At 41.5% G+C, this 26579-nt stretch overlaps 1 protein-coding gene across 6 annotated transcripts in view; it reads right to left on the bottom strand.

Moving 5' to 3' along the window:
- Positions 1–1110: 1110 nt before the first annotated feature.
- sema6bb (sema domain, transmembrane domain (TM), and cytoplasmic domain, (semaphorin) 6Bb) overlaps positions 1111–26579 on the bottom strand; it is a 155400-nt gene continuing 129931 nt past the window's right edge. For all 6 annotated transcript variants that reach the window (XM_088313895.1, XM_088313896.1, XM_088313898.1 and 3 more), the window contains 2 exons: positions 25921–25979; positions 1111–3570 (listed from right to left, as the gene is read on the bottom strand). In XM_088313895.1, coding sequence (XP_088170021.1) covers positions 2669–3570; positions 25921–25979 — 961 coding nt within the window. In that variant the 3' untranslated portion in view covers positions 1111–2668. The remainder of the gene's footprint in view (positions 3571–25920; positions 25980–26579) is intronic.

Here is a 26579-nt window from a genome sequence, read left to right as displayed (position 1 = left end):
AAAACTGACGACGTCATCGAGGACCATGGCAATTTTAGGATGAACTTGAATATCTGATTGGTTACCAAAAGATAATCCAATATAGGCGCGCTTCAGACCTCGACCACTAGATGGCAGCAGCAACCATCACAACATCTGGCCACCATCAAGTCACATTGGTTTCATTGCAGTGGGGGGCTTTACGTGGGATTTTGGAGCCCATCACCAATCAGTGAGTAAAAAAAAAAAATAAATAAATAAATAAAACTATTCACCGATCTGATCAGATGATGGTCTAACTTATCTAATCTACAACGTATTTATTGACTGGACAGTTGAAATCAGCTATTCGGGATCGCACACGAATAGCCAAAATTGCATACAAATGACGCCCATTCAAATGCATTGGAGAAAATTTCAAGCTTGAAAATTCTCCCAAAAATGTTGATAAATATTCAACATACAGTAAATTAGGAGGAGAAAGCTAAAATTATTTGAAATAATTGAAAAAAAAAGCCAAAAATGAAACTATTTGCTGAGAAACCTTCAATTATTTACGATGGCAGCATATGATGAACAAGATTGTTTGCCTTATTTTGTGGATCTAATCAATGATGTCATTGATTGACTGGTAAATAACGATTAATCGATTATGGAATTTGCACAAGATGCAAACCATCCGCCGATCCGATCCGTGTAAAGTCTAGCAGCAGCATGAAGATGGTTTTCCAATCGGGACATTTCATTAGGTACAGCCGTGTTTCACGCTCGTGTTTTCCGTATGTTAATATTACAGTTTGTCAAATGGTTTTAAAAAAAAAAAAAAATATACAAAAAAAAATAAATAAATAATGCAGTTTTTTTTTTGGAGGGTGTATCATTTCAAAGGGAAACGTTGATTTGAGACAAGTGTTGTGAGATAAAAATGTTTAATTTAATTAGCAAAATACTCGTATCTCAAGGCACCATAATAATTTAAGATTCAAGGTCCGGCTTGACTGATTCTGAACTCACCTGGACAGATTAGAGTGAAATGACAACACCGAGGCTGAAATCGGCTCCACCTACACGTACTCGAGGCAGTGCAGCTAAGAGAAACACGAGCAAATGAAGAGAATAGACGGATGGGAATTCATTTAAGCAATTTTATGGAACAGATATTAGGTTGCAAACGTAGATCAATATCATCTAATATTGTTTAGGCCACCACTGACTGCGCTGGAAGCCGTCTTATCTCCCAAGATGGATGGGTGGGCTCGCCCTTCCTCATTGTTATTCTGTGAGGCGAGCTCCCCCGACTCTTAGCGGCTATTTGTTAGCGCACAAAGAGGCTTAGTGTTGGCAACAAGTGGCCTGAACGGAACTCCCGAGCGGCCCGAGTCAGACGCCACCGGACGGCCGCCGCTCACGTTCGTCAGGCTTAAGGTCAGGTCAGACGAGACCTGATTGAGAGGAGGAGAACGGAAAAGGGAACGGGGGCTTTGTTCATTTTCCGCCAAAAAAAAGCCCTTTGCTGAGAAAACATAGATTGCAAAAACATATTTTTGTTTCATTCTTGTTCATTATTGCTCTCCTTCACGCATTTTAAGCTTTTAAATGGGCATGACGAGGTCCACGAGTTCAATCGAATGGCTACTAACAAGGGGGCGCGATGTTTACTTCTGCCGCGGGATGGGTGGAAGCCAAACAGATTATTCCATTAATTGATTGTTAAGAATTCAGTGGGGCGGAAATGAAATAAGGCATTGTTGACTCCGTCTGCACTAATTTGCTGTCTAAATAACACTGGAAGTTGAGCTGGAGCCACGCTTTGGCACTATAACTCCTCCCACATCGCTGAGCAGCAGGAGTTCACAACATGCAGCAAGCCAGTTGGGATTGAAATTGTTCATTTTCGCCTTCGCTCAGGAAGGGAATGGAGCTGAATGCCCATTCCGACGTCCTTTTCCTGACATCACAGATAAGAGGGGACACTCACATAGAAACACACGCGGGGTTGAGCAAGTTTCGATTTTCTAAGTGTCAACTAATCAATGATGCCAATTGATTTTCTTCAGCCTCAGCCTCAGTTTTTCGTTTCAAACCATGGCGGCCAGCTGCTTGCACTTTCGGCTGAGTCCGTGTGGTTAAGGTCAAAACGGGATTGCTGATTTCAACCATCACACGTTGGGGTGTGGTAAAGTTGACGCCTAATCGGTTCAACAACGAATACACGCACTCACGCCCGCCTCCGTCTTTCACAGCGCGAATAGTCAAAGTGTGGGCGAGACGAGTGGCAAGAAAAGCACAAACTAAAATGTACACTTGAAGTCACTCCACGGTGGCGAAGGGGGGCATCGACAATTGCAAGTCAAGTCCATCATTGTCTCCAAGCTGTCTTTTTGCCCCGAGATTCCGCTTCCCGAAGCACCCATACTCGTCCCCGTCACTGCGTCCAACGCCCCGTGGGTCGTACCACTGGCAGAGCGAGAGGGGTGTGCCAAAAATAAACCCAGAGGAACGGGCACCTTTTAGTCCAAGTGTCCCTTTTGCTTCTCATCTCTCTCTTCAGTCGGTTGAATGACGTCAGAACGTTGAATGAAGGTGAGAGAGGACAGACAGGGTAAGTAAGGGGTGGTTGGGGGGGGGGGTGGATTGGTTGCTTCCAGTTGCAGGAGGGAGCGGGTTGGTCAGAGAGCTTGCAGTTACCTCACTGGACACTAGGGGTTCTCTCCGTCTTTACAAGAAGGTGGCTGTAGTCGGCCAGTTGTCCGAGCCCCCCTCGATGCCCGTGCATTTCCGGCCTGATGAGGCCCTGGCGCTGGGGGTGGTACGACACGCCGTTGTTGCCGTTATAGTTGAGCGCCTCGTGGCTCCAGCGAGGCTCCCCGTAGTCCATGTGGGGAGTGGGAGCTGAGACTACCCGCCGCCGGTCCGGAGAGTCCTGCGGTGTGGTCGGGTAGATGTAGTCCCCCGCCGAGCTCCTCAGGGCGCCTGCCGGACGTCCGGCACCATTCCCGCCCCGCTGGGCAGAAAGGATCAGATAGCGTTGGCGTTCGGCATGCGGGGGCAGGAGAACCTCGCCCGGCTCGTCGATCCGGACCATTCCTCCGCCGCCTCCGCCTCCCTGAAGAAACTTGGAGCTCAGGTAGATGACCGAGTTGTTGGGGCACGGGGGCCCGACGGCCGTGAGGAAGGTCTGGCTCTGGTCCCAGTCGGTGTCGGGCAGCCGCATGACACGCTTTTGCTGCAGTGGGGTCTGCTCAGGCGTGGGCAGCAAGCCGGGGTCCATGTCACCTTTGGGCCATCCGTTGGCTGTGACAAACGGGTTGTCCACCTGAGAGTTGCGCCGGTCGCCACCGCTGGTCCTGGTCACGCTCATCACCGAGCCGCTGCGGCCGGGCCCAAGCATGCTTTGCTCTTTGTCGTTCTTGCGGCGGGCCCCTTTGGCGCCAGCTCCTCGGCCGTGGCGGTGGCGGTGACTCATGATCCAACAGACGGCAAGGCCGGAGAAGACTGCGCCGGTGGCAAAGGCCGAAACGGCCGACACCACCAGCAGGTTGACAGACACCAGGCCATCTGGCTCCTTGATGAACGTCTCTTTCAATAATCCTGGGGAGGGAAATGCACAGAAAAGCTCATCAGTCACCAGGCAAAAGCATCCAAACGGGAAGTGGCGGGAAGCAACAACTTCAGGGATCTGGACTTTCTACTCCTTACGTGTTCATAAAAAAAAAGCACGTATTATAAGAAAGGTCAAGTCAACTAAAGTTTATAGATTGGTTGATTGATTGAGATCTTCGAGGATTGCAAAGGCAGGAAACAAAAATGAGACCCCCTTCCATGATTTTAGCTAGGAGAATTTTTTACAGCACCTGGCGACAGGATATATTCACAGCGAATGTGTTGCCAAACCACCACGAAACATTCTCTTCTTTTACTCGAGTATCTACTTCTTACAGAGGGTAAATAAAGCACCGTTTGAGAATCTCAAGTACTGCTCTAAACTGGTTCAAGTCTTGTGGACAGGATGGATTTTGTTGAAATTGACAACGGTGCCTCAAACTAAATCATTATAACTCTTGGAGTTCCCCAAGGGTCAATCCTAGGACCTCATTTTTTGAGTCTGTACATTCTTCCATAAACTAGCTAATAAGCAGCTATAAAGTGTCCAAGCACACATATGCAGATGACACTCAAATCGATGCGTTACAGGTGGCGGGTGAACATGGACCGGAAGATTTACTCTCTCACTGCATCAAACGGATTAGTGTGGCGATACTAAATTTTCTTCAGAAATCATTGTTTATTAGTTTGTCTATCAGCAGCTTTTTACTATCTCAAAAACATCACCAAAAATCAAAGAAATTGTGTCTAAACTCTGCCTATGACAACCCAAAGTATTTGATCTGCAATCGCACTTGCTCTTAATTAATGATTTTTTTTTTTTTTTATGGAATCATTTTATTTGCTGTCATATAATTGTAAGCAGATGTAAAGCACTTTGAATTTTTTTTGTACGAATTGTGCTCTTTGAATAAGCTTGCTTTGCCTTACCTTTTTCCTGTATTACGAACACGCAAGAGAATTCATTCACACCGGGACCCTTTGTGGGTGAGAATAGTTGCACGCTCTCCAGCCAAGGTTGCGCTGGTTAATGACTTTCATTCCATAAAGTGGAGAGTGGTTTTAATAGCTCATATAAACCGTCTTCTTGATTGAGAGTGGCTCTTTACACTAGCATGTCTCACAACATTAGCTTTACAGGGAAGAAACAATTGTGGCATTAATTAGGATGTTTTCATACTGCGCGCCGAACTACATTTGAGCGGCTGTTTCTTTTTATAGCTGCATTGCATTTTTTTTAGGTTTGTATACATTCTATTCTTGAGAGGATCATTACGTGAACTCTTGCGGCTACTACGACAGGATGTCAGGGATCAATTAGGGAAATGCCCAAAGACGAGCTGAACTCATGGGACTGATGACATCAAACACACACAAAAAAAAAAAAAAATGCGCCGCAGGAAGCCGAACCAGAATTTCCCGGGACAGGGACATGTCGTGACACGAGGCCGTAGACAAACAGAGTAATTGTTTTGAGATTATCACGTTAATAGAGACAAACAGTGCTCGGGGGCATTTAGAAAGATTCTCATCGACATACAGTAAATCGCCTGGATAGTCATTGACAGTAAATCCCGGAAGAGAGGAAAGGAACATTGCAAGACGATACGAGGCAATAATGGTTCAGTTGGTCAATCTCATCGCTTTCATAGATGAAAAATTTCCTTTCACAAAATAAATGAGTGTTCAAAAAAATGTCATTTAGTAAAAGATAGTAATGTAATGCATAATAAAAAAAAAAACACCAGATATGACCACAAGAGACGTCAGCATGCTGTAGCATTCTGGCAAACTGCTGCGGCTACGTGGCAGCCATGTTGGCAGGGGCGACTTTCCCGTCAAATGCAATGCATGGGCACGGAAAATAAATCACAACTTGCGTTTTTAATTGTCTTTTGACTCAACGTGCTGTTCTGTATGTGTTTTCTAATTTACTTCTAATTTATATTACACCACATTCGAAGTGCTCTGTTACATCTGCAGCTGTTGTTAAATTCCGCTATATGAATAAAGTTGTATTTTTTTTTAATTCTTGATTTTTTTTTTTTTTTTTTTGCCGTCCACACACATGGAATTCACCAACGAGTTTGACCGTCGTAACTTAGCGTTACCGTAGAAACACAGCTCAAAGGTGGGGTGTTCTATCGACCTACTCATATCTATGGTAATAATCATGTTATGAGCTTGCAGAGAGCATTTTGGGGTTTATGAACACACACAGAGTACAAGAATTTAAAACTTGGACACGTCAGTGTGGCGCGCAGCAGGTGTCGACATAGTTAAATTTGACACACACAAGAAAAAGCTCCAAACACTTTCAAGGACACGACCAAGGTAAAGAGACACATTTGGAAGTTTTTGTTAAACAGCTCTTCCCTGTTTGGCTGTTGTGACTGCCAGCAATGGTGTAAGTATGTGGCGGGTTAATCAAAAATAATTGGCGATTGTTTCCTCAAGGACACAAAAACAATACAAAATATGGGAAGTGAATGAAATACCTAATTGTCTTCCATTTTATTCTAAAAGAGTGCAGCTTTGCTTGCGGCTCATGCTAGTAAGGTTGCTAACACTAAGCTAGCATATTGATCTTTTATAGTTTGGAAAGTGAGCTCTGGTGAGAACTGCATTAACTGTGTTTGTCATACGATGTGAATTAACATTTTTGTGTCAATTGTTGAACTTTTGAAAAGCAAAACCTTGTCTGTCCATTTGCCATCAATTGATCATGAGCTAATGTTAGCATGCTAGCTACCTCGAGTAAAAACAGACACTTCTTCTGATTGTTTTGTCATTAATTCCAAGTGGTGGGCGGTCAACATTTAAATTCCAACATTAGTGACATGAAATCGAATAAATGTACTCTCAGCAGTTTTCTTTTTTTTATTTTGAAGCACTTCTCCTACCTGCTTACAGCTTGCTACGCGAATGTGGACGTTCAAATGATTTTTTTTTTCTTTCACCAATTAGATGTCAAACTCAGCCTCACAGTACCAGAGCACTGAATAAATTCATCAGTATAACAAGCTATATCTTGTTTGAATTTATTTTTTTGGTCATCTTATTTGTTCGTAGATAAGTATTGACTGTTGACGGTTCTCGAATCTAGAGTCGAGATGATCCGTGGCACTTGCAAGCTGTTTGCATCGTGACGATTTCTATAATTGTGACGTAATCGCGGTGGTACTAAGACGTGAATTAAGTCCTCACTGAAGCCTCAGATACAATTCCACTTGAAGTGGAAGCTCAAATAAAAAATGTTTTATTTATATCTCTTGGCCTATTCCATTTGACAGCTAAATCGATGAGATTGGCCACACTACTGATGAGAGTTCACGCCCTCGCTACAAAGTCGCGAGTCGTTATTGACTACAGCTTGAATGAATCAACTGGCCTTGTTAGTCAATCAATGTCCTCTTCGGCTTTAATTAAGTCCTTCATCAGCAAATCCGGTGACGCGGCACGTGGACGTGGGGCTCGGTCGCACCCGCCAATCCCGCTCGCTTGCCATTCATGTCATCAGCTCGATTGTCTCTGGTGAGATTTGAAGATTTTTGTTCTTTTGTTTGCTCGGTTTAATACATAATGTAGTCCTCGACGCAAGTGACCTCGACAGTAACTTCCGAAATAGATGCCTCAGAAGTACAAGTTTATTGGCGATTTCCGTGAATTGAAGCTCCACAGGCTCCAGTTTTTCATCTGCTGCTTTCTTATTAAAACAAAATGGAAGCCAATGGGCGGGCGTGCCAGCGTGACGTACTCCACGCCGCTCGCCTTGTCCGACTTTAATAAGACGAGAAGGGAAATTTTGCGAGGGAAGGTAGAGAGGAAAAAAGATAATCCTCTTTGTTCGTCATTAATCCTCTCGCTGCATCGCCTCCATTAGCCACCGTCGCTTTGATCAGCGGCGTGACGCCGGTAATGGCTTATAATAACCTAAGAAACTTTAACTTGTGCACAATTTCAAACCAAGGGTGCTGTTGCCCAGTCTGTTTTAAAAAAAAAAAGATAAAAAATGTATACTGTAAACGTGACAGCTGTGTGATTTTATTCCTCTGTGCTCACCCTCCGATCGAGCCACGCGAAGGGCAAATTAATAAAAAGGCCCACAAGCATCGCGCTGCTTGTGGAACATTCCAAAAGACGAGTGTTGTCTACAATTTGATAATGAAGAGGAGAGATGAGACGCAATCAGTAAATTCGAAACTAGCATTGAATTGATTACAAATTTCACTTTTTTTTTTTGCCACCTTTATATTTTACCAATGAATCCATTGATTAGAATTAGAATTAGAAATCCCTTTATTGTCATTGTACTCAAGTGTGCAACGAGATTAGAGGTTTAGAGATTAACTCGATAAAAAAAAAAAATCGTGAAGGCTGAAGGCATTTATTCTAATTTCAACATATTCTCATTTTTTTTATTTTTCTCATTCCAAATAGTAAATTTTTTTCTGCAAATTCAATATTTTTCACATTTACAAAATGTTTGTTGGGATTTTCAATGGTGGGTGATGTCATCATTTATTTATTTATTTTTTTGCCATCACCGGTACACCAATACAAGGATTGAACTGCAAATTTTGTGTGACTTTTAGGGCATATTTCTCTCAGGACGTTACATTTTCCTTTTGACCATCTCTTGAAGGAGCAGCACAAAGTCCATTGAATTGAAGCAAAAAAATAATTCTATAATAATAAATTTCTATTCTATTTAATTCTGTATGGTGTGTTTAAGAATATTATGGTACAATATTGTAGAGCGCTATTAAAAACCGTTTATGGGGGGAGGCTTGAATGGATTAATAGCAATTCCATTCCTTTCAATGGGGAAAGATGAGCTGGAACAAATTGAACTTAATCTCAGCAGCACTCCGTTGCTTTTGTGTTGTCTCACTTTTCCGCAAATCCTGTTGAAAACCTCTCGTCAGCCTCGTTGCTGTGAATGAAATTAATTCTGGCACATGGTTCCCAAGATGAACTCATTGAAAGTACGTCGAGCACTCCGGGGTACGGCGCAAAGTGAGCGTGTGTTGCTAATAATCTGCTTTTTGTAAAGCGAACCAGTACGATTGGCTCGAATTATCAGTGGAGGCATTGATGACAGCCAAAATAAAGTCTCAGCGGGGCGCCCCAACACGGCGGCGAGGGGCCTCAAAGACCACTGGAAACCAATTTCCCGTTGACTGAACTGCCGACGGAGTGCTGCATTCAGAGGAATGCAACGCCTCCTTGGAGATGCCCACTAGGGAGCAATTTTGCCCACATGTGAGTAAGTCCTCACGAAAGGAGTTTTGCATGCAGATTTCTGGAGATCTTTATGAGCTGCAGGTACGTTATGCAAAAAAAAAAAGGAAAAAAAAAAAGGAAAAAAAAAAGAATAAAACTGCAGCATGATGGGGGGATAGTGTACTTTGCAATTCCATGGAAGAACCCGGTTGTTCCAATCCACTTGCATTGGTACCTGTTTGGGCTAATTTGGCCTTGGTGGAGGTCGTTTTTATTTTTAGACGGGGTAGGACAAAAAAAAAAAAGACTCAGCTTGCTCATTAGGCGACACAATCATTAGAGTTGTCAGAAAATCTGATTTGAATCGAAAAAAAAAAAAGCTTTTATTTGACGAAATGAATGGATTTGATACATTTTAAAATTGTTACATCACAGCCCATGTGTCGAAATGCGCATTGAATCATCTTTGCTGAGAGACGTATGTTTGGGATCATTTCACACTTGGTAAAAAGAAGCAAAATTGCAATGCGACTTTCGCAAAGCACAAGTGGCGATAGAGTCCGAATGAAATCGTTAGTGAGCTTTAATGTTTTAGCCGGAATTAAAGTCACACGCATTCAGTCACAGTCACAGATGAAGTGCTGCAAAACGTGAAGACGGTGGCTACAAGTGGACAAAAATAATATTTACATGCATTTTGGATTGGTATTATGTATTTTTGGTGTAAGCAAATGTAAATTGCTGATGGATGGAGTTTATCGGCTTGGAATATAATACACTGTCAAATATTGATATTCTGCGCGGTTCAAACACCATATAGTGCACTTTTTGACATTTTAATACACGCTGTCAACTCTGCAGAACGACCAATAAAGGCATACTTTATAGATTTTTAACGATTACTGTCAGAAGTGTCCACACGCATAACTTCTTCTCCCCGTTTAGAGTGCAAGCAGTCGCGCTCATTTTGATTACGGCCCAGCAAACGCACTCACAAGCCCATCAAAACAACTCGTTACTTTGCTTTAAAGCGGGGCAAAGTGACTTTTTAATTGCTTGTATAAACATATTTGCGTCTCTGGAGTGTCGGCCCACACATCAAGAGTGAAATTACAAAAAGCAAGCGCATTTGTTTTTTTTTTGCAAGGTGCCTATCGGCAGAAAATGTGTTGTCAGCAAGACGTTCAGGTTTTGGGTCGTCTAATAAGAAGTTTTTACTCTTACGCAGAACCAAAATCTTGCTAAAGCCGAATGCAATGCAGTGCTGTTGGAAGCACAGATTAGCTTAGCGTTAGCTTCTGATATTTTTTTACCCTTAAAAATCTTGATTGAATGTCTTGATTGAGATTTTCCTACTGGTTATGAACATATTTATCTTAACTTAATAAAGAAATGCCATAATTCTACAGAGTTATGTCGCGTCATTCTAAGACCTGTGAGTTTTTAAGGCTCGCTATGGTCACATTTTCGTTTATTTTTTACAAAACCTTGTGCCCAGCCCAATTTTCCTGTCCATATCCTTAGATAGCAGATTTTCATCAGAGATGGCTTGACGTGTCCCTAAAAACTTTTTTATTTTCTTTTTCTCTTGTCCATCAGGTTTTGAAGCTATTTTTATTCAAGTTTGATCTGTAAAAGATTTTTCCAGGCTTTATAATTTATAGCTTTGCAGTTTCAGGAAAATAAAAAATTCAGCAAGCTTTAATTCATGAATATTATTAAACATGTTGCTATTTAGATTATTATTAGCATTATCATTGATATTAAAAAAAATATATAAAATCTGAACTTCTACTGTAAATAAAAAAATGCAGTTTTGGAATAAGTGCAAAAAAAAAAAAAAAAAGTTTGCATGCATATCTGAAAAAAAAGATGTCAGGGATAGGCTCCAGCACACTCGTGACCCTCGTCAGGCGGAGCGGCTCAGATAACGGATGGATAATAATCACACTTTTTCATTGAACTGAAATGCAATTCCACTGATTGCAGGTGGTTGTGAAATAGCGGCAACGCAAACAAACTGCAATTTCGTCAAATGCAGTGGACAGACATTGTGTTTACGTACATCGACGTGACATCGGCATAATCTGATTGGCTGCCGGCGAAGCCCTCACACCACCGCCACTTCCGTCCAACATTTTGGAACTGATGTGTTTGGGTTTACTTTAACAAAAAGTAATAACCCTCCCAAACTCTTCTATTTTTTTTTTTTAATGACTGTGAATCCACAGAGTGATGGCACCGTTATTAAGTGTGATAAAAACGAACCGAGCGAGGAAAACGTTTTTTTTTGGCTTGCTTCTCCGCAATTACACTATTACAAGCTGAGCATTGCCTTTCTGTCATAAATTATACAGTTGTGCCAGCCAAGTTAATTCCCTGTGTCCTGTCTGCTTATCAGGAGGCTTTTTGAAATATTAATGTCGGGATCACAGGTGGCTGCATTCAGTCCACGCAGTGAATCTTCCAGAGGCGCACGTGATGAATCTTTCAGCTGCTGAGGTGTTCGTGTTTCTCGGCTCTGTATTAATAAGAGGCTGGAAAAATCACAGAGTAACACAATACAGTACAACGTTAAAGCAATGTTTTGTCAACAGTGATGACAGCATCACTCGGCAGCGATTAGCGATGTACGTTTTTGGAGCTCAACGTAATTATAGAAATAGGGAAAATGTTACTACGTGGCAGTATATTAATGAAGAACGATTTTGACCTCACAACTGATGTCATATAGGGCAGAACAAGTCATCAAATTCAAATTGCTGTCACAATGTGGCAGAATGCAATTTTCAAATCAAATAGGCTGCTATCAAAATCGCAATATTGCGAGTAAAAAAAAAAAAAAAAATTCAAAGTCGTTCACTCCTGGTCAAACTTTCATTGAGCTTTTTACTGAAAAAAAAAGTAACTACGTTTGTTTTTTGTGGCGGAAAACTGCAATTATTTCCGGTTAATAAACAAAAAGTGATGACACCACACTGCTCGAAACTTCATCTGAATTTGTGTTTGCAAATTTAATGTGATACTTTGGGAACTGTTTGCGGCTGAAAAAAAAAAAAAAAATAGATATGGTTCATTATCGCGGCTGAAAACCAGGAAGCTTTTTGTGCACTGTGAGACTTCGTGTTTCAAGTACCAAGAGACGCACGTGGACGTCAAACCAGAGCAAAGGACGCTCGGAAGCCTCCCCGCTGGAGGAGGCGCCCGTGTCACGGGCGGGCACAAGCACTTCTCAGCTTGATGGGCTCGGATGTGTCAGCGGACTGCCACTGATCTGAGCGGCTTTCATCCCCACAAGCCAGCATCCCTCCGCATGCTAATGTGCTTACGAGACATGCGCATGCGACCGAAACTGTCAAGTGAGACGGCATGTACTTGCTGTGCTCGAGGCTCGCTGATTTGGCTCGTTATCCTGCGTTCCTTATTATGCTTTGAGAGACTGCAGGATTTTGAAAATTAGATATTGGTAGTACTGACTTATTGGGAGCCGCACACACCTCTCACCGCTGCACCGTCTCGATGGCGACTGGCGATTGGTATGTAATCTCTGAGAGTCTAAAGCAAAGTATCATATCGAATCATCTCAGGCAAGGTAATTGAAGTGCTTTAAAAAAAAAAAAAAAAAAGTAAAGTACGAATCCTTACTTGGGCTGAAACTTGCTTTTTAGTTGGGCCTCGTAAAACGTGTTTACCCTCAGGACGGCTATAAAATCTTTACGGCCCCTCCCCGACAGCCTTTTCAAGCGAGGAGGAGATCCGCATCACTCCAGGAGATAGCGTATATAGAAGGAAAATAAAAACAACCTGCACTCCACGGGGTCAGCTGAACTTGCGTATTTTTGCTGACCGGAATGAGTGAACTGTTAAAACATTTATGCGCACCAACCGCGATTGCAATTAAAATCCAGGAAAATCACCACCGACAAAAAATGCTGATCAATTACAACTTTGATGCAGCCGAGGCTTATTTCTCTTCCCAAACGTACTTGTTAACGAGATTCATGTTCACAAAGTGTGTCAGAAAAGTTCCAGGACTTCTGCCTTGAGATACAAGTGATCAAACAATAAGAGTGCTCCGAAACACAAGCAGCTGATGGACTGATTTTCTCTTTTTTTTTTTATTTGCGAGCTCGAGCACTGTATGATGAGAGGCGACTCAAGTTGCTTCGGACCAAAGTTATTGTCGTTAATGAAAACTAACAAAATAACAAACTAAAATTAGAAGAAAAAACAATTCAGTTAACAAAATAAAAAACTGAAAATGCTTTAAAAAATTACATTCACATTTACATACTAATACTAAATATAATTATAGCGAGAATATCACTTCATTTTCATCTTCGGAAATTACGGATTACGCACGCAAAACAGGCTGTGCATGTTTCTGTCAGTCGTCAGTCAAAATGGGCATCTGGGGGTACTTGACCCGGTTCGGGAAAGTGGAAAAACCACTTCAGTCCTTGCTTGGTTCGTCCTTAATAAATAAATAAATTAATAAAACTAAATTCTCGTCCTCCGTTCTCCATTCCCAAAATAGGCATCAGTCCAAGACTAACGGACCGGCCCGTCACTGGGACCGAAATGCCCAACTCTGACTAAAGTGAAGCATTTTCTGAAAAAAATAAATAAATAAATAAAAAATAAAATCATACTAACAAACTCACGCTGGAAACTAATTGAAACCAACTAATGAAGATAAATAAATTAAAACCAATCTTCAATTAAATTTCTAAAACTCACAGTCTGGCATGACCCCTATCCAGTATAAAGTATGACAACTGTTTGATTTTTTTGGGAGATGTGATTTCATATATTTGCATTTTTTTTAATATGTTTTTGTGCACACACGCTAATGGAAATTTTTCATCATTAGTGGTGATCGAGTTGAAATTCGCACTTGGGAAAAGTTGCGTGTTCAAATCATCAGCGGGGGTGTTTTTGTGTCTGTGTGTGTGTGTGTGTGTGCGTGTGTGTGCGTGTTGTTGAGTCACCACCCCCTCTTTGCCACCATGTAATCAGAAGCTTTGTTTGGCTCCCCATGAATGGTTTCTCCTCTCAGCCCGGGCTCGCGTGGAGCAGTCAAGAATGCTCCCAATTTCGATTTTACGGATTCAATTATGACTGGAGACTTTGTTTCGCCCCATTCCCAGTCGGCCGACCAGGACAGAAAAGCAGATTACGACGGGCTGCATCCAGTCCAAACAAAGAAAAGCATAAGAAAGAAAGAAAGAAGTCCAACGCACTCGATGGCTAATATTTCATTGGAGCGGCTTTAGTTTGGATTGGCGGAGTTCGAGCAACTTTCAAAGGTCAATATTTTTGGAGAAATATTGGCAGAATTGGACCATGTTATATCAATATAATAATACTCCAAGCACGTCACAGAGACTCTCCATGCTTAACTTCTGGAGCCTGCGGTTTAAGAAGTACTTGATTCCAAAGAAATGTGGAATTTTACAAGTTTATTGACAATATTTGGTTAAGAGAATCATTATTTCCTACTTAGAGCTGAGGGACATTTTGTCCTGTTAGACTTTTTGGCTCAGTTAAATAAATATAGATCCAATTCTCTCATTTTAAAGAAATGTTACAATTGTCTTCTATGTTCCTTTAACGAGCCGAAAATGGCAAAGTCACATGAAACCAACGGCACAAAAAAATCTCAATAAAAATCAATGAAATTTCCATTTTCTTGTGTTTTTTTTTTTTAATTCCACATTTAACTTGTCATTTATATCAAGATTTCAATTTACACATCAGTGGTGCCTTGAGATAAGAGTGAGCCCACTTATGAATTGTCCCAGATGTGACGTGTTTGGGATACAAGCGCTGTATATTTAGCAGCAGATTTGCATATTCAATACATTTTCAGAAGATCGGGTTTTACTAACTTAACATAAAACAAAGAGAATGACATGCGTATTCAAAACAACGAGTTTTGCTTTGGTAAAGTTCATGTAGTGTCGCGCTACCAAAAAAATGCAAAACACCACAGCCGGACGAAGGACTAGTTTATGTGGCGCTGGAATATTGCTTAAATCAACAGATATTTGAAAGCACACGTTGAAAATATACAATAGTCACGCGCATATATTCTTTATCCTCCTTAAAAAAAAATCACTAAAATTTGTTGAGTCACTGATTGCGAAACTTCTTTGTTTATGTCTGAATAACTGTATTATACTGCCCCCTAGTGACCAAGTTGTACAAAACAGAAGTACCTGCTAAGAAGGATTTTTTCTTTTTTTTTTTTTTTAACATTCGATTTAAGAATGGTAGAACCATTTTCACATCACAAGGAACTACGAGAATGGATTTGAATGCTTAAATTTGTCCACCAGATTGTGCCAGCTACCCTACTTGAAAGAATGCGCCAACATTTCCCCCTGCAATGGTGTCTTGCTCCTTAACTCATTCACTGCCAGAACAGGTAAAATGAAAGTACGTCTATATCCGTCAATGGTAGCGAATGAGTTAAAAAATGGGAAGTGTGTGTCGCCATTGATGCAATTGGACGTTGACCGCACCCTCCTCCTCCCTCAATGGTGGACCAGTGTCAGTTCGGACTTCATGAGCTCACATGAATCTTTTCCATTCCTCCAGATTCCAAATTTTCGGCTCCCTAGCAAATTGAAGTCTATTTTTTGCCCCCAAGTGTTTGTCACACTGATATGTGATTTTCTTCAGGCCGTTCAGCTGTTGAGTTGCATTGACATCGCGTGGTGGAAATTCTCATATTTGTACCAGTCTCCAGTTCTTTTCCTGTCACATAACCAAAATTGTTTTAATTTTAACAATTGGCTTAGTTTGATTTGATTCATGCAAGTCAATATTTGGAGTTTTTGTTTGAACCCTTTTGTCGGTAAAATCTTGATTATAAATAGCCTGTTGAGACACATCAATCATTGCAATAATTACCTGGCGAGGTGCTTTTACGTAATTGTTTCAAACACAATCTAGGTTGGTGACTGGAAAATAATTCATATTCCCATTTAAGGGGAAACAAAAAAAAAAAAAGCCAAACACTCCCGCTTTGCAATGATGAAAGAAACTAAAGATCAGTCAATCTGCCCGGAGGGTTCATCTCTCACTCGCAAAATCAATCGGCTTAATCGCTCTAACAGGCCACATCCGTATATCACATCAAGGTCATGATGTAAGACCACCGGGCGTTTTATTTTATTTAAAAATTTTTTTTTTTTATGTTAACATTCCCGGCATTAGTTTGGTTGACGTAACGCAAAATCAAACGGAATGATTAAAACGTCAGCAGTGGATGCCGTCTGCAGGCCTGATTTTGAGACCACCGTTGGCTCACAGATTCACAGACCAGACCACCCTTAACCTTTTCATGCCGCTCATTTTGCACATGTAGGATGTTGCGGGCCAAGAATATAATCGTCCATATGAAATGTGTGGGGGGGACGACGATTTTTTTTTTTTGCATTAGTTTTAGTTTTTGTGTTCGATGACATTGCTGAATTTTAAAAAATGTAAATCACATCCAAAAAGATCAAATTATTTAATTAACTGTCAAAGACAAAAACTAAGAATATTATTGTTATAGTTAAATTTAGAAATATAGATTGATTTAATTTAAATCTTTCTCAAAGGCATTTTTTTTTTATTTTGTTAAAAACAATTTTTTTTCTCTTCAATTTTTGGATTTGTTTTCTATAACTAAAAAAACCTTGGTGGAGTTTCCCGCATGAAAACCATCACCGCTGATTTATATAAACATACGCATAAACTGTACATACCACGGACTCGTTTACCGTTTTGACATTCCCCCCCCCCCATGACGGCACGATCAGTCCTAATCGCAGCAGCAAGACTCGAGCGAGCAACAGGATGGATGTGGAGGCGTCCACAGGCGAAGTGTGAATTTACAAGTCGAAAAGTGAGAGAAATCCAAAGAGAGAGAAGTCGGGGAAATTTGGATTTGAGACACAGACAAAGCGTACAAAGAGCACAGATTTATTGACGTGTCCCGGGAAAGTAGAGCAAGTACTTCATGCGGAGGGCACCAGCTGTGGGGAAGCTGGAGAGGAAGAAGGCTGTTCAAAGAGTCCGTCAAACTTATGTTTCTACTCCTACCTTAAAAATAAAAAATGTCAGTCTGAATTGCATGCAAGCACAAAAAAAAATCATGGCAGGAGACACCACTCTGGCAAAAAAAAAAAAGAATGATTGATGAAATTTATTTGGGTTCTTTCAATAGTTATGTTATCATGTGTTGACATGCTGATTTGTTGCTAGGCAGATTTCATCTGGTATGTCCCAAGCCATTGTTGAAAAACGAGCGGAGTGGAAATTGCAAAACTTTTTTATTTTTTTTCGAGAGATATTCTAAATGTTATTTGTTTTTAAATATTGGTGCTAATTGATGACTTTTCAACATTTTTTGATGAATGTTTTAGGTCTAAAAAAAAATAAAATAAAATCCCTATGAACCAAGGAGGGCTGCGCCGCTCAGGGAGTGGTCACAGCCGACTTCAATCAACACATCTCCTCCCATTCCCTCTAAATCGCCGCATTTAGCGAAAGCACATCTATGCTGTGAAGTGGGCGTGGCGTTTAGGGACGTCACGGTGTTTCAACCCTTTAAACAAGAGATAGATGAACTCCAACAGTGGAGCAACACATGGAGACAGACAGTAGAACAACCTCGGCGAAGAACGACTAATATTACTGAGGCTTCCTCAAAATCCGTGACTGCCTCCGCGTATATCCATTTTTTTGTATTATATGCCTGTCAGGTCCCCCCAAAGAATAGTGTCGGAATTTTTTGTATATGATGAACCCAAAAAATGACGTGTTAAAGTCCAAACCATTAAACTGTGCAGTAGTCTTTGTAAAGCAACACATTCATCATGGAGTGACAGTCCGCTCCTACCGGCCGCGAATGTCAATATGAAGCCAATGTCGCCTTTACGGGGCCCTCGCACAGGCCCGCCTCCAAAACCACCGCCATTAAGAATGGAATTGGACCAGACCGCCGCCGTGAATTTGACGACAAATTCCCTTTCCTGCACACAAAAGCCGCACGCAACTTTCCAGCAGCCGTCCAAGAAAAACAGTCAGCTGTGTACCTTAGCGACGCGCCGCAAACAAAGGAATCTCCCATGGAACGCGTCGGCGGACCTCAATTACCGAGTGATTGCCTCCTGCTGCTGCACCAGTCAAAATAGCGCTCTGTTCCTTCAGGAATTATTTTCGCGGAGCCCTTAATCGCTTCCTTCTGCAGCCGTGGCGCGACGGCTGAAAGAGGACGACGTGACGCGCAGACGTTTCGGCGCACGCATGTGCACTCGCGTACTGCACACGAGTGTAAGCAAGGGGAACTCAAATAGAAATCTTAAAAGGGACACAATTTTTTTAATCAGTCAAAGGTCTTTTTTTTTTTTTTTTTTAGTTGTCAGCCATGAGCTATAATGCTGTTCTATTCAAAGCAAAATGTCCTTTTCATTTAATAAAACATGCAACAAAATATGCACTAAAACAAAATTTGGACATTAATAAGAAAAGTGAAAAAACTAACCATGACCTCGGCCATGACTCCGAAATAAAAAAATAAATGAATAAATAAATAAATAAGTCGACACGGTCGACTGGTTTGCACGATGGACTCGCCGTGCAGAGGTCATGGGTTCGATTCCGGCTCCGGCCTTCCCGTGTGGATTTTGCATGTTCTCCCCGTGGCTGTGTGGGTTTTCTCCGGGTATTCCGGTTTCCTTCCACATTCCAAAAACAAGCATGGGAGGTTGTTGTCTCTTGGTGTGAGTGTGAGCGCGAATCATTGTTTGTCTTTCTGTGCCTTGCGATAGGCTGGCAACAAGTTCAGGGTGGATCCCTCCTACTGCCCGAAGACAGCTGGGATCGGCTCTAGCACACCCGAGACCCTCGTGAGGAAAAGCGGAACGGTTGATGAATGGATGGATGAATAAATAAAAGGCATTTTGGCATTATTGTCGAAAAAAATAATTGCTTTGTCGCCATCTTGTGGCAAGGCGTGACGTTGAACGAAGGGGAGGAGCGTCAAAGAGTCAGGCCAGAGCCTCGTCTAAAAAGTGCCATTATTTGTCACCCATTTTTGATGACTCGCAGCGTTTCAGTCTGCCCCGCTTCAGGTCAATATTTCCCACAGTCGTTTAAAAAGCGAGGGCTGCGTTTGCCATGGAGGTCATGACCTGGAATGATGACGAGAATGACTTTATTTATTTATTTTTTTAAATCAGGTCCAGGTGACGGTCAGGTCTCATGGCGACAACCATGCCGTAAGTGGATGTGACATCTTATTAACGTCTGTCCACGCCTGAATCAAATTGGAGTCATTACCGTGTTTGCGTTGGCGGTTTTCTATTACAAAAACACCGGCGCATGCACACACGTCTCAGACAAAAAAAAAAAAAAAAAAAACACCGAAGGAAGAAAAGCAGTCGGGAAGTCAGTTGGCAGAATTGTGATCAGCTCAAACATCATTAAAGTACATTTTGCCTGAGTTTGGCTGACTGGCAGGCTTGTCTGCTGCCGGGAGCGGCTGCTAATGGAGGGCGCTGGCACAAACGCGTTAGACGACACAAATGGGGGACGGTGGGCGGGATTGGGGGCGGGGGGGGTGCAAGCGACTCTTATCAAGACAACCTTTGCAATTTAATGAGATCCAATACAAAAGCCGTCTGCATTGACAATGAAAATCATGCTCACATTTGATTGAGGCTGTCAAGAAGTCCTCACTTTACGCCATTTTCATGACGGCGAGCCAAGGGAAATCCGCAACTACGAAATACGAGTGATCAAGACACTCGTCCCTGGGCAGGTGGAGCTCATTCGCCTGGGTTGGCAGTCCACCCAGGTGAAGGAAATTGATTCCAAACATTCCATTTACCAAATTAGCAGCTCACAATATGCATCAATAATCATGCCCAAAGATGTACAATACATTATAAAATTGTCTTCTGTTGGCGTAAAAAGCAGGATATCAGTCGATAACTTTCAATAATCTAACTAAAAAAAAAAAAAAAAAATGAGTCTGAGCTGAAAGTACTTCCTGTATTGATTCTTCTTTCAGTTTCACAGTGTCAAACTAAATTGTACGTCGCCATCCATTGGTCGACAGTGGAATTACATCCAAAAATAAAGGTGCAAACGAGAAAAAAACCTCATCATCTTCCTTCCATTTTTATTTATTTAGGCTGCAGGAGACGTTACATAAATCCATTTTTAGGAGTGGGTGGGGCTTGGCGGGAGCTTTGATTATTATCTTTTTTATTTTAGCACACATTCACATCAGCTGTTATAAATTTGTTTTGAGGGGGGAAAAGTGAACAGAAATAATGCTGGGAACAACTGTGTCACATTAGCCCGGTTGATGAGCTACTTTGTGACTCGTATCACACACGCACAAAACCCTATGTCCGGTATAGACATCATCTTTCATCCAAAAGTATCTCCCACAACGCTGAACTCTCACACTTTGATCAAAAGCCTTTAGCAGAATGCAGCGGCATGTCCCCTACATACTAATATTTCAAATGCGTACGGATGCAATCTTTATTTGAATAAACACGGAGAAACGCCAGCAGATCCGCAAGGTAATAAACACAGCTACACCGTGCCGGCTTCTCCCTGAAATGAAATTGGCCCTTTGACTTTTTTTTGTGCAAAGTGAGGTGAACGTCTAGTTGGATTACTTGACACTTTCTGTCAGATGGAGAAGCGAGGAAACGAGGGCGCAGCTAGATGAGATGATGATATATGAAAAGGGAGGATGAAGGCCGATACGAGGCCTGGACCGACTTACTGCCTGCAACCCGGCGGTCGAGCGGGGTATGCACCTCAGCTTCCTGTTTGATCTTACTATCAAACCCCCAAGCCCCCCCCCCGCCCCCCGTCCACCCTCATAACTCCTCGCCTGTGATGTGCAGAAGCCTTTCCACCCTTCACATCCTCAAAGTCGGCCCTCTTCTTGTGATCTCTCGACCCTTCTGCTCATTGCTTTTTCTCTCTCTTGGTGAGGTGATTTACCAACGCCAACGCTCACCTCCACTCGCCTACCTTCCTCCTCCTCTTGCTCATCCTCTACCCTGAGAGGAATCCCCCCCCCGATATCAATTTAAGTGACAGAGGCCAGGGGACGAGATGAAAATCGATTCTCGTGCAGCCGTGGTGGGAGGGGGGCGGTTGGGGGGTGGGGGGGGGCTGGTGTGTGGTTGGTTTTGGTTCTCTAAGCAAGGTCATATCCATCTCCCTTTGAGCGCTCATGACAAGGCGCAGCCCTAATCAGTCGAGCACCGACAGGACTGAAGAGGCATTAAAGAGAAGCAGTGCGGCTATATGGAGCAATAAAGCACTCCGGTAAATGACTTTGCTCCTTTGTCAAAAGCAAAGCATTTCCCTCTTGTAAAGAAAGCCTCTGTCACGTTGTTTGGATGTGGCCGATTTTGCTTTTAGTGTCGTTGGCTGGATATACACGGAAGGTTCCAGTTGTCAATTTGAGGCCTTTTTATGTTTTTTGTGAGTGAGTGTGTCAGTATATTTTAAGGGTGTGACGATTAGGATTTTATAAGGCTGATTCTAATACAATCAGCCATGAGTGAGCTCGGCCGATACAGATGCCATTTTTCCATTTTCTAGCCACTCACAAACTAAGCATTTTTTTTTTTATCTTTTTTTTTTTTAAATCTTATATACTTATACAAAAACAGGACATTATTTAAAATTGACATTGCAAAAAAAAACAATGGTGTAGTATACGTGTCAAAATGAATCGATTAATCGACAACTAATCGATCATCAAGTTAATCAACAATAAGTTTCAGAATCGAGTAATCGTTCAGAGCCATTGTTTAAAAAATACAAATCCTCTGATGTCTGCCTCTCAACAGTATCTGCTGTCGCTAGTCCTTAATGACAGCAGTCCGATTAGCTTTTGCGTTTTATCGAAATAAGACATTTGCAAACATAGCGGACCAGTCAATGAATTATCTCCATTTTCATGACCAACGTAAATATTGTGCGCCACTTGGCCTAACTGCAGTGCGTGAGACGTAACGTTGCTAATTTCACAGACGAGCGAAGTAAGTCGGACCTGCGCCGTTGTGGGAGTGATCACAGCCAATTTCAATCAGAGCCATTCAAAGCGGCTACTTTCATTTCCTTGTGTGGTGCACTAGTTAGCTAGCTAGCATACTCAACTCGCAACAAGACCGAATCACATCCGTGCTGCAAAGTGGACACTCGGACACTGCCGTCCACTCCTGATCGTTCCCACAGCTGTTTCGGCTAGCGGTATGATTTAAAAAAATTAATGCATATAATTCACATAGTTACAAATGAAATATGTAACATTAGTTCTTGGAGGCAATTTGCAGTATATAGCACATTTTATTTTCATAATTTTAACGATGCATTTTTGAAAGAAATCTTGATCTTAAAATAATAACGCATTTGAAAGGCACACATCATTACAGAAATACTAAACAACAGTTATTACGCTTAATAAAATAGGTTCCTTTTATTATATCTGATTATGTTTTTATACGAGGCAGTGTTATATTTCTTCATTAAAACAGAACAAATTAAAAATTATAGTGGGCCAAGTTCATCAAATCCTAACGATGCCATTGACACTTTGTCATAATGATAGACTGAAGTAACGTCAGTCTTATAGTTTATCACAATCAGAGCTAAAACGGGAAGCTGCAAAAAAAATAAAATAAAATAAGGCTGATGAAAAGACAAGTCGCACTAAAAAGTTGATCATCTCATCTAAGACAAAGTGCTGTCAACTTCCTGTCGCGACAAAAGCTCAGACGCATCGGGCGGCGGGACTCAGACGCAAGGACGAGCTTCGATCAAACAAAGAGTCGTCGGCGGGTTACGACTGAAGCCGAGCGGTGTGATGAGCGCAAATGTGTCACTCGATGAGTCGTGATTTATACCGGCGGCTCCTCGGTGGACTTTAAAGTGTCAAAGTCAATTTGACGAGTGGCACGTCAGGCAGCAGGCGAGCCTGTGAAATATTTCAATCTGCTGCTCTGCACCGCTGAACGATACAATGCAGTTGCAATCATATCAATGTACAACCTTTTTGTGCGGCTTGTGACCTTTGACCAACGAATTGCACAAATAGCGGTCCTTCTCCCACATAAAAACTTTTTCACACCCCACCGGTTACAAAACAGATTTCACTCTCCGGCCAGCATTTTTTTTTTTTTTTTTCAGCATTTTGACGGCTTTCTCATAATTCACAGAATATTGTGTTCTGTGCCAATATTAGCACAAAAACGACCAAAATTAAGAGTTGGAAAAATGTGACGTAAGGTTTAGCATGGTTTTAAAACGTCTTCTATGCAAGGCCCAATATGATTGGCTGCTGCCACCGTTTTGAAGTGGATTGCCTCCAATTAAGCTTTCTTTTTTACTTCTCGGTGAGCAGAGCGAGGAGGGGTGAGCAGTTACGCACGGAGGAGGAGTGAGGGAGCAAGACAAAAGAGAATTTTCCAAGCATTTTTTTGAAATGAAAGAAAAAGAAAAATGGCGCCAGCGAGTACTCGTTAGCCCCAAGCACAAAATGAGGAGTCCACAGTTCTTTTTTAAAAGGTTTGCAACACGTTTCATAATTTTGTTGTCAAATAAAATGTTCAATTGATTGAATAATGTTTTTATTGACCCAAGTAAAGGACATTTTAGTGCTGTAATTTTAAGGCTCGCATTAAATGAAGAATCTGAACATCTTGTTTGCCTGAAGACTCATTTTTAGCACTAGACGGTGCAAAACAAATTTTCCTAAGTGTGTGATTTCACACTTGATGGGTGGCAAGGCACTCCAGGGACGCCAATATGCTCATATGAAACATTCAAAAGTCATTTGTTCCCTCGAAAAGTGAGGATGAAATCTCAGCTATTTTCTTTCATCCTGCCCTCATTTATCTCAATAAAGCACACATTACGAAAAACTTGTGCATACTTTTGCATTTTCAAGGAAGTGCCTTCGCCTTGGCAAATGAGTTCACTCAAATTAATTCACTTTGGACTTAAAGTCAGGGTGAGATCAGAGTTTCTGCGGCTTCAAAATTATCTCACACATGCGAAAAATGAAATATGGAAACACATTAAAAATGAATAGGTTTTAATATGCCTGCTGGACTTATTAAAACTTAATCAAGAAGTGGCAAAAAAAAAAAAAAAAAAGATGACTAGTGAGAGCAATGATTGGCAGTTTAAATTTCCATCACGTTAGCAGCTCAGCATATATAATACCGGGTTGCCATTTAATGACGACCGATTATTTTCTTTCTATAAGAACAAACGTCGCTGTCAACTCACATCACAATAAGCCAGGAGAAAAGAACGCGGAAAAGACACGGAATATTAAAAAATCATCTACGAGCCACCACAAATGTTAACGCTAATTTAATATAGCCTATATGGTCACTACTTTGCATTTTTTTTTTTTTTAGCAATCACAGGCGTGTCTTGTTTCTATTAGTAGCTTGGCAAAAAAAATTAATAAATAAACCAAAAAATAACACTTAAGTAGCCACATATGGTTACAAATGATTAGCATTAATCCATCGTAAACATTGGGCATGTCTTCGCCCCCCCCCCCCCTTTTTTTCCCCACAGAGATTTTTACGGCAATCTGAAGTGAGAAGCGTAACATCAAACAGGGGTGCTGATCTCCAACAGGATTTGTGTGGTGATTATCCAATATTTATCTTTTCTTTTCACAGGGAGCACACGTCACGTGAACTTGGGCAACTTTCAGAAGGAAAGGATTAATTTGCACGCACTGGAATTAGTGCCAAGATGAAAGAGACCGACGTGAGGTGTGTGTGTGTGTGTGTGTGTGTGTGTGTCAGGGGAGCATCCAAAACCTCATCTGGAGTAGATGGCTTAATATATAATATGAGGTGAACCGAAATCTATTTCCATAAGAGAGAGGGAAAAAAAGCGAACATGAAGGGGGAATCAGCTGGAGGAGAACATAATTAGCGACATGTTTATGGAAGAAAAGCAAAAAGAGCCCGTACATGTAAGGACAGAGTAAACAAGCGAGAAAGAACAAAGTCAGCTGAAAAGACGCAGCGGGAGCGAGGTTGCCAGCTCCCGCACTAAATGAGAGCAGCAGACGGGCTTTGTGTCGGATGGCGGTGCTGACTCTCGCGGGGGACGCCTCGCCGTTGTTTATTTGCGTCGCGTTTCATCTGCCACGCGCCGGAACGTGCACGCGCTTGCTATCGTTTTCGGCCAGTGGCGGGAGGAAAGCTAGCGCAAGATTTTTGGTACTGATTAGTATATATTTTCAGGTAGCTTCACATTATTAGATTTTTGAGGAATTCTTTATATTTTAATTTTTTTTTTATTTTTTATTCCTGTGTCACAAAAAAAAAAAAAAAAAGAAAAAATCTCCACACAATCTGCCTATGGAATTTTTTTTTCTTTTTTCTTTTTTACAGTTAATCTAATTGAACAATTTGGCTAGTCAATTCCCAACATTAGCAAAGTCAAGCCAAAGCTAGCTAAACTTTTAAACAACACGCAATGTTTTAAAAATCAGTATTGCATATATTTCACAGTAAAGATCATTTTTACTTTTTAGTAGGAATTTTATTTTTTTTTTTTTCAAAAACCGATACTAGTTTTTACTCTTTGAGCACTCATCGATACCGATACCAAGTACCGATACCTCTAGTACTTTCGGTATATAAAATGTCATTAAAAACAATGGGTAAAAAAAATAACCAACCAAGATTTTTCTTCCTTTCTAGCGCAGAGGATTTACTCAATGTCAGATTTTTTTTGCCTTAAGTATCGTGGCTGGTATCGACAGCCGCCTCCACGAGTACCCGATACCTTAAAATGACAGCCGGCTCACCATCTGATTGAATTTAACTGAAAAACTGTGATCCTGCATCGGATTTTGGAGGCTCCACATCCGATTTTATTTTTCATTGAAGCACAAAAACATGGCGAGATTGTCGAGAAAGAACCGGATCGCCACAAAGAGAGCAAACGGGCCGATTTAAGGTCCTACTTAAATACAGAGTGAGCATTTTGCAGTCTCCGGCTAAGTGACGGTACAAATGCGGCGAGCGAGCTTACCGTCGCAGTCGCCCAAGTGAGCAACGTTTCCCTGTTCGATGTCTTGTTCAAACGGCAACCTGTCAAGGGGAGGGCACACAAAAATAACAAGAAATTATTCAATGTTATTTATGTAATATCGTGTTGAGAAATTAATCAGCAACATATTTGACGTCAAATCGTTTGCATGTTTTACAATCATATTCGCGTGACGTCAATTTGTGGCTTCTCAAACACAAGCTTCTGAATGAAGCATTTACTGAAAATTTAAAAAAAAAAAAATGGAGAAAGTGAAGATGCCCCAGTGGCTCGATTATGATCCTAATAAGCGAAACACAGCTCGAATTTAAAGATCATGGCCACCCGCGGGGAGTTTAATTAAGCGGCTTAATGAGCCGCATTGCAAAAAATGTCTTGGTCAGCATATTCACGGTTCACGTTTGATGTTGATGCTGTAAATAGAAGCTCCTGTGCGGAATGTTTTAAACGTGAAAGTGGTTGGAAACGATCATTTTTACGAGTTGCACCCTTGGCCCGAATTGGTCCCAATTTGGTCTCGCTTCTGCGGGAACTGTAAATACGCAATGTGGAGAGTTAACAAAACCCAATAAAGTGTCTTCCATTATTATTATTTTTTTAATTAATTTAATATGTATAAAAACAGCCTCTGAATATTTTGA

Source organism: Idiotropiscis lumnitzeri, chromosome 13, assembly GCF_059441095.1.
Source record: "Idiotropiscis lumnitzeri isolate Australia: NSW breed Sydney's pygmy pipehorse chromosome 13, RoL_Ilum_1.0, whole genome shotgun sequence".
Taxonomy (NCBI): Eukaryota; Metazoa; Chordata; class Actinopteri; order Syngnathiformes; family Syngnathidae; genus Idiotropiscis; species Idiotropiscis lumnitzeri.
Note: the sequence above shows the minus strand (reverse complement) of the source record. Positions and strands in the feature narration are given on the sequence as shown.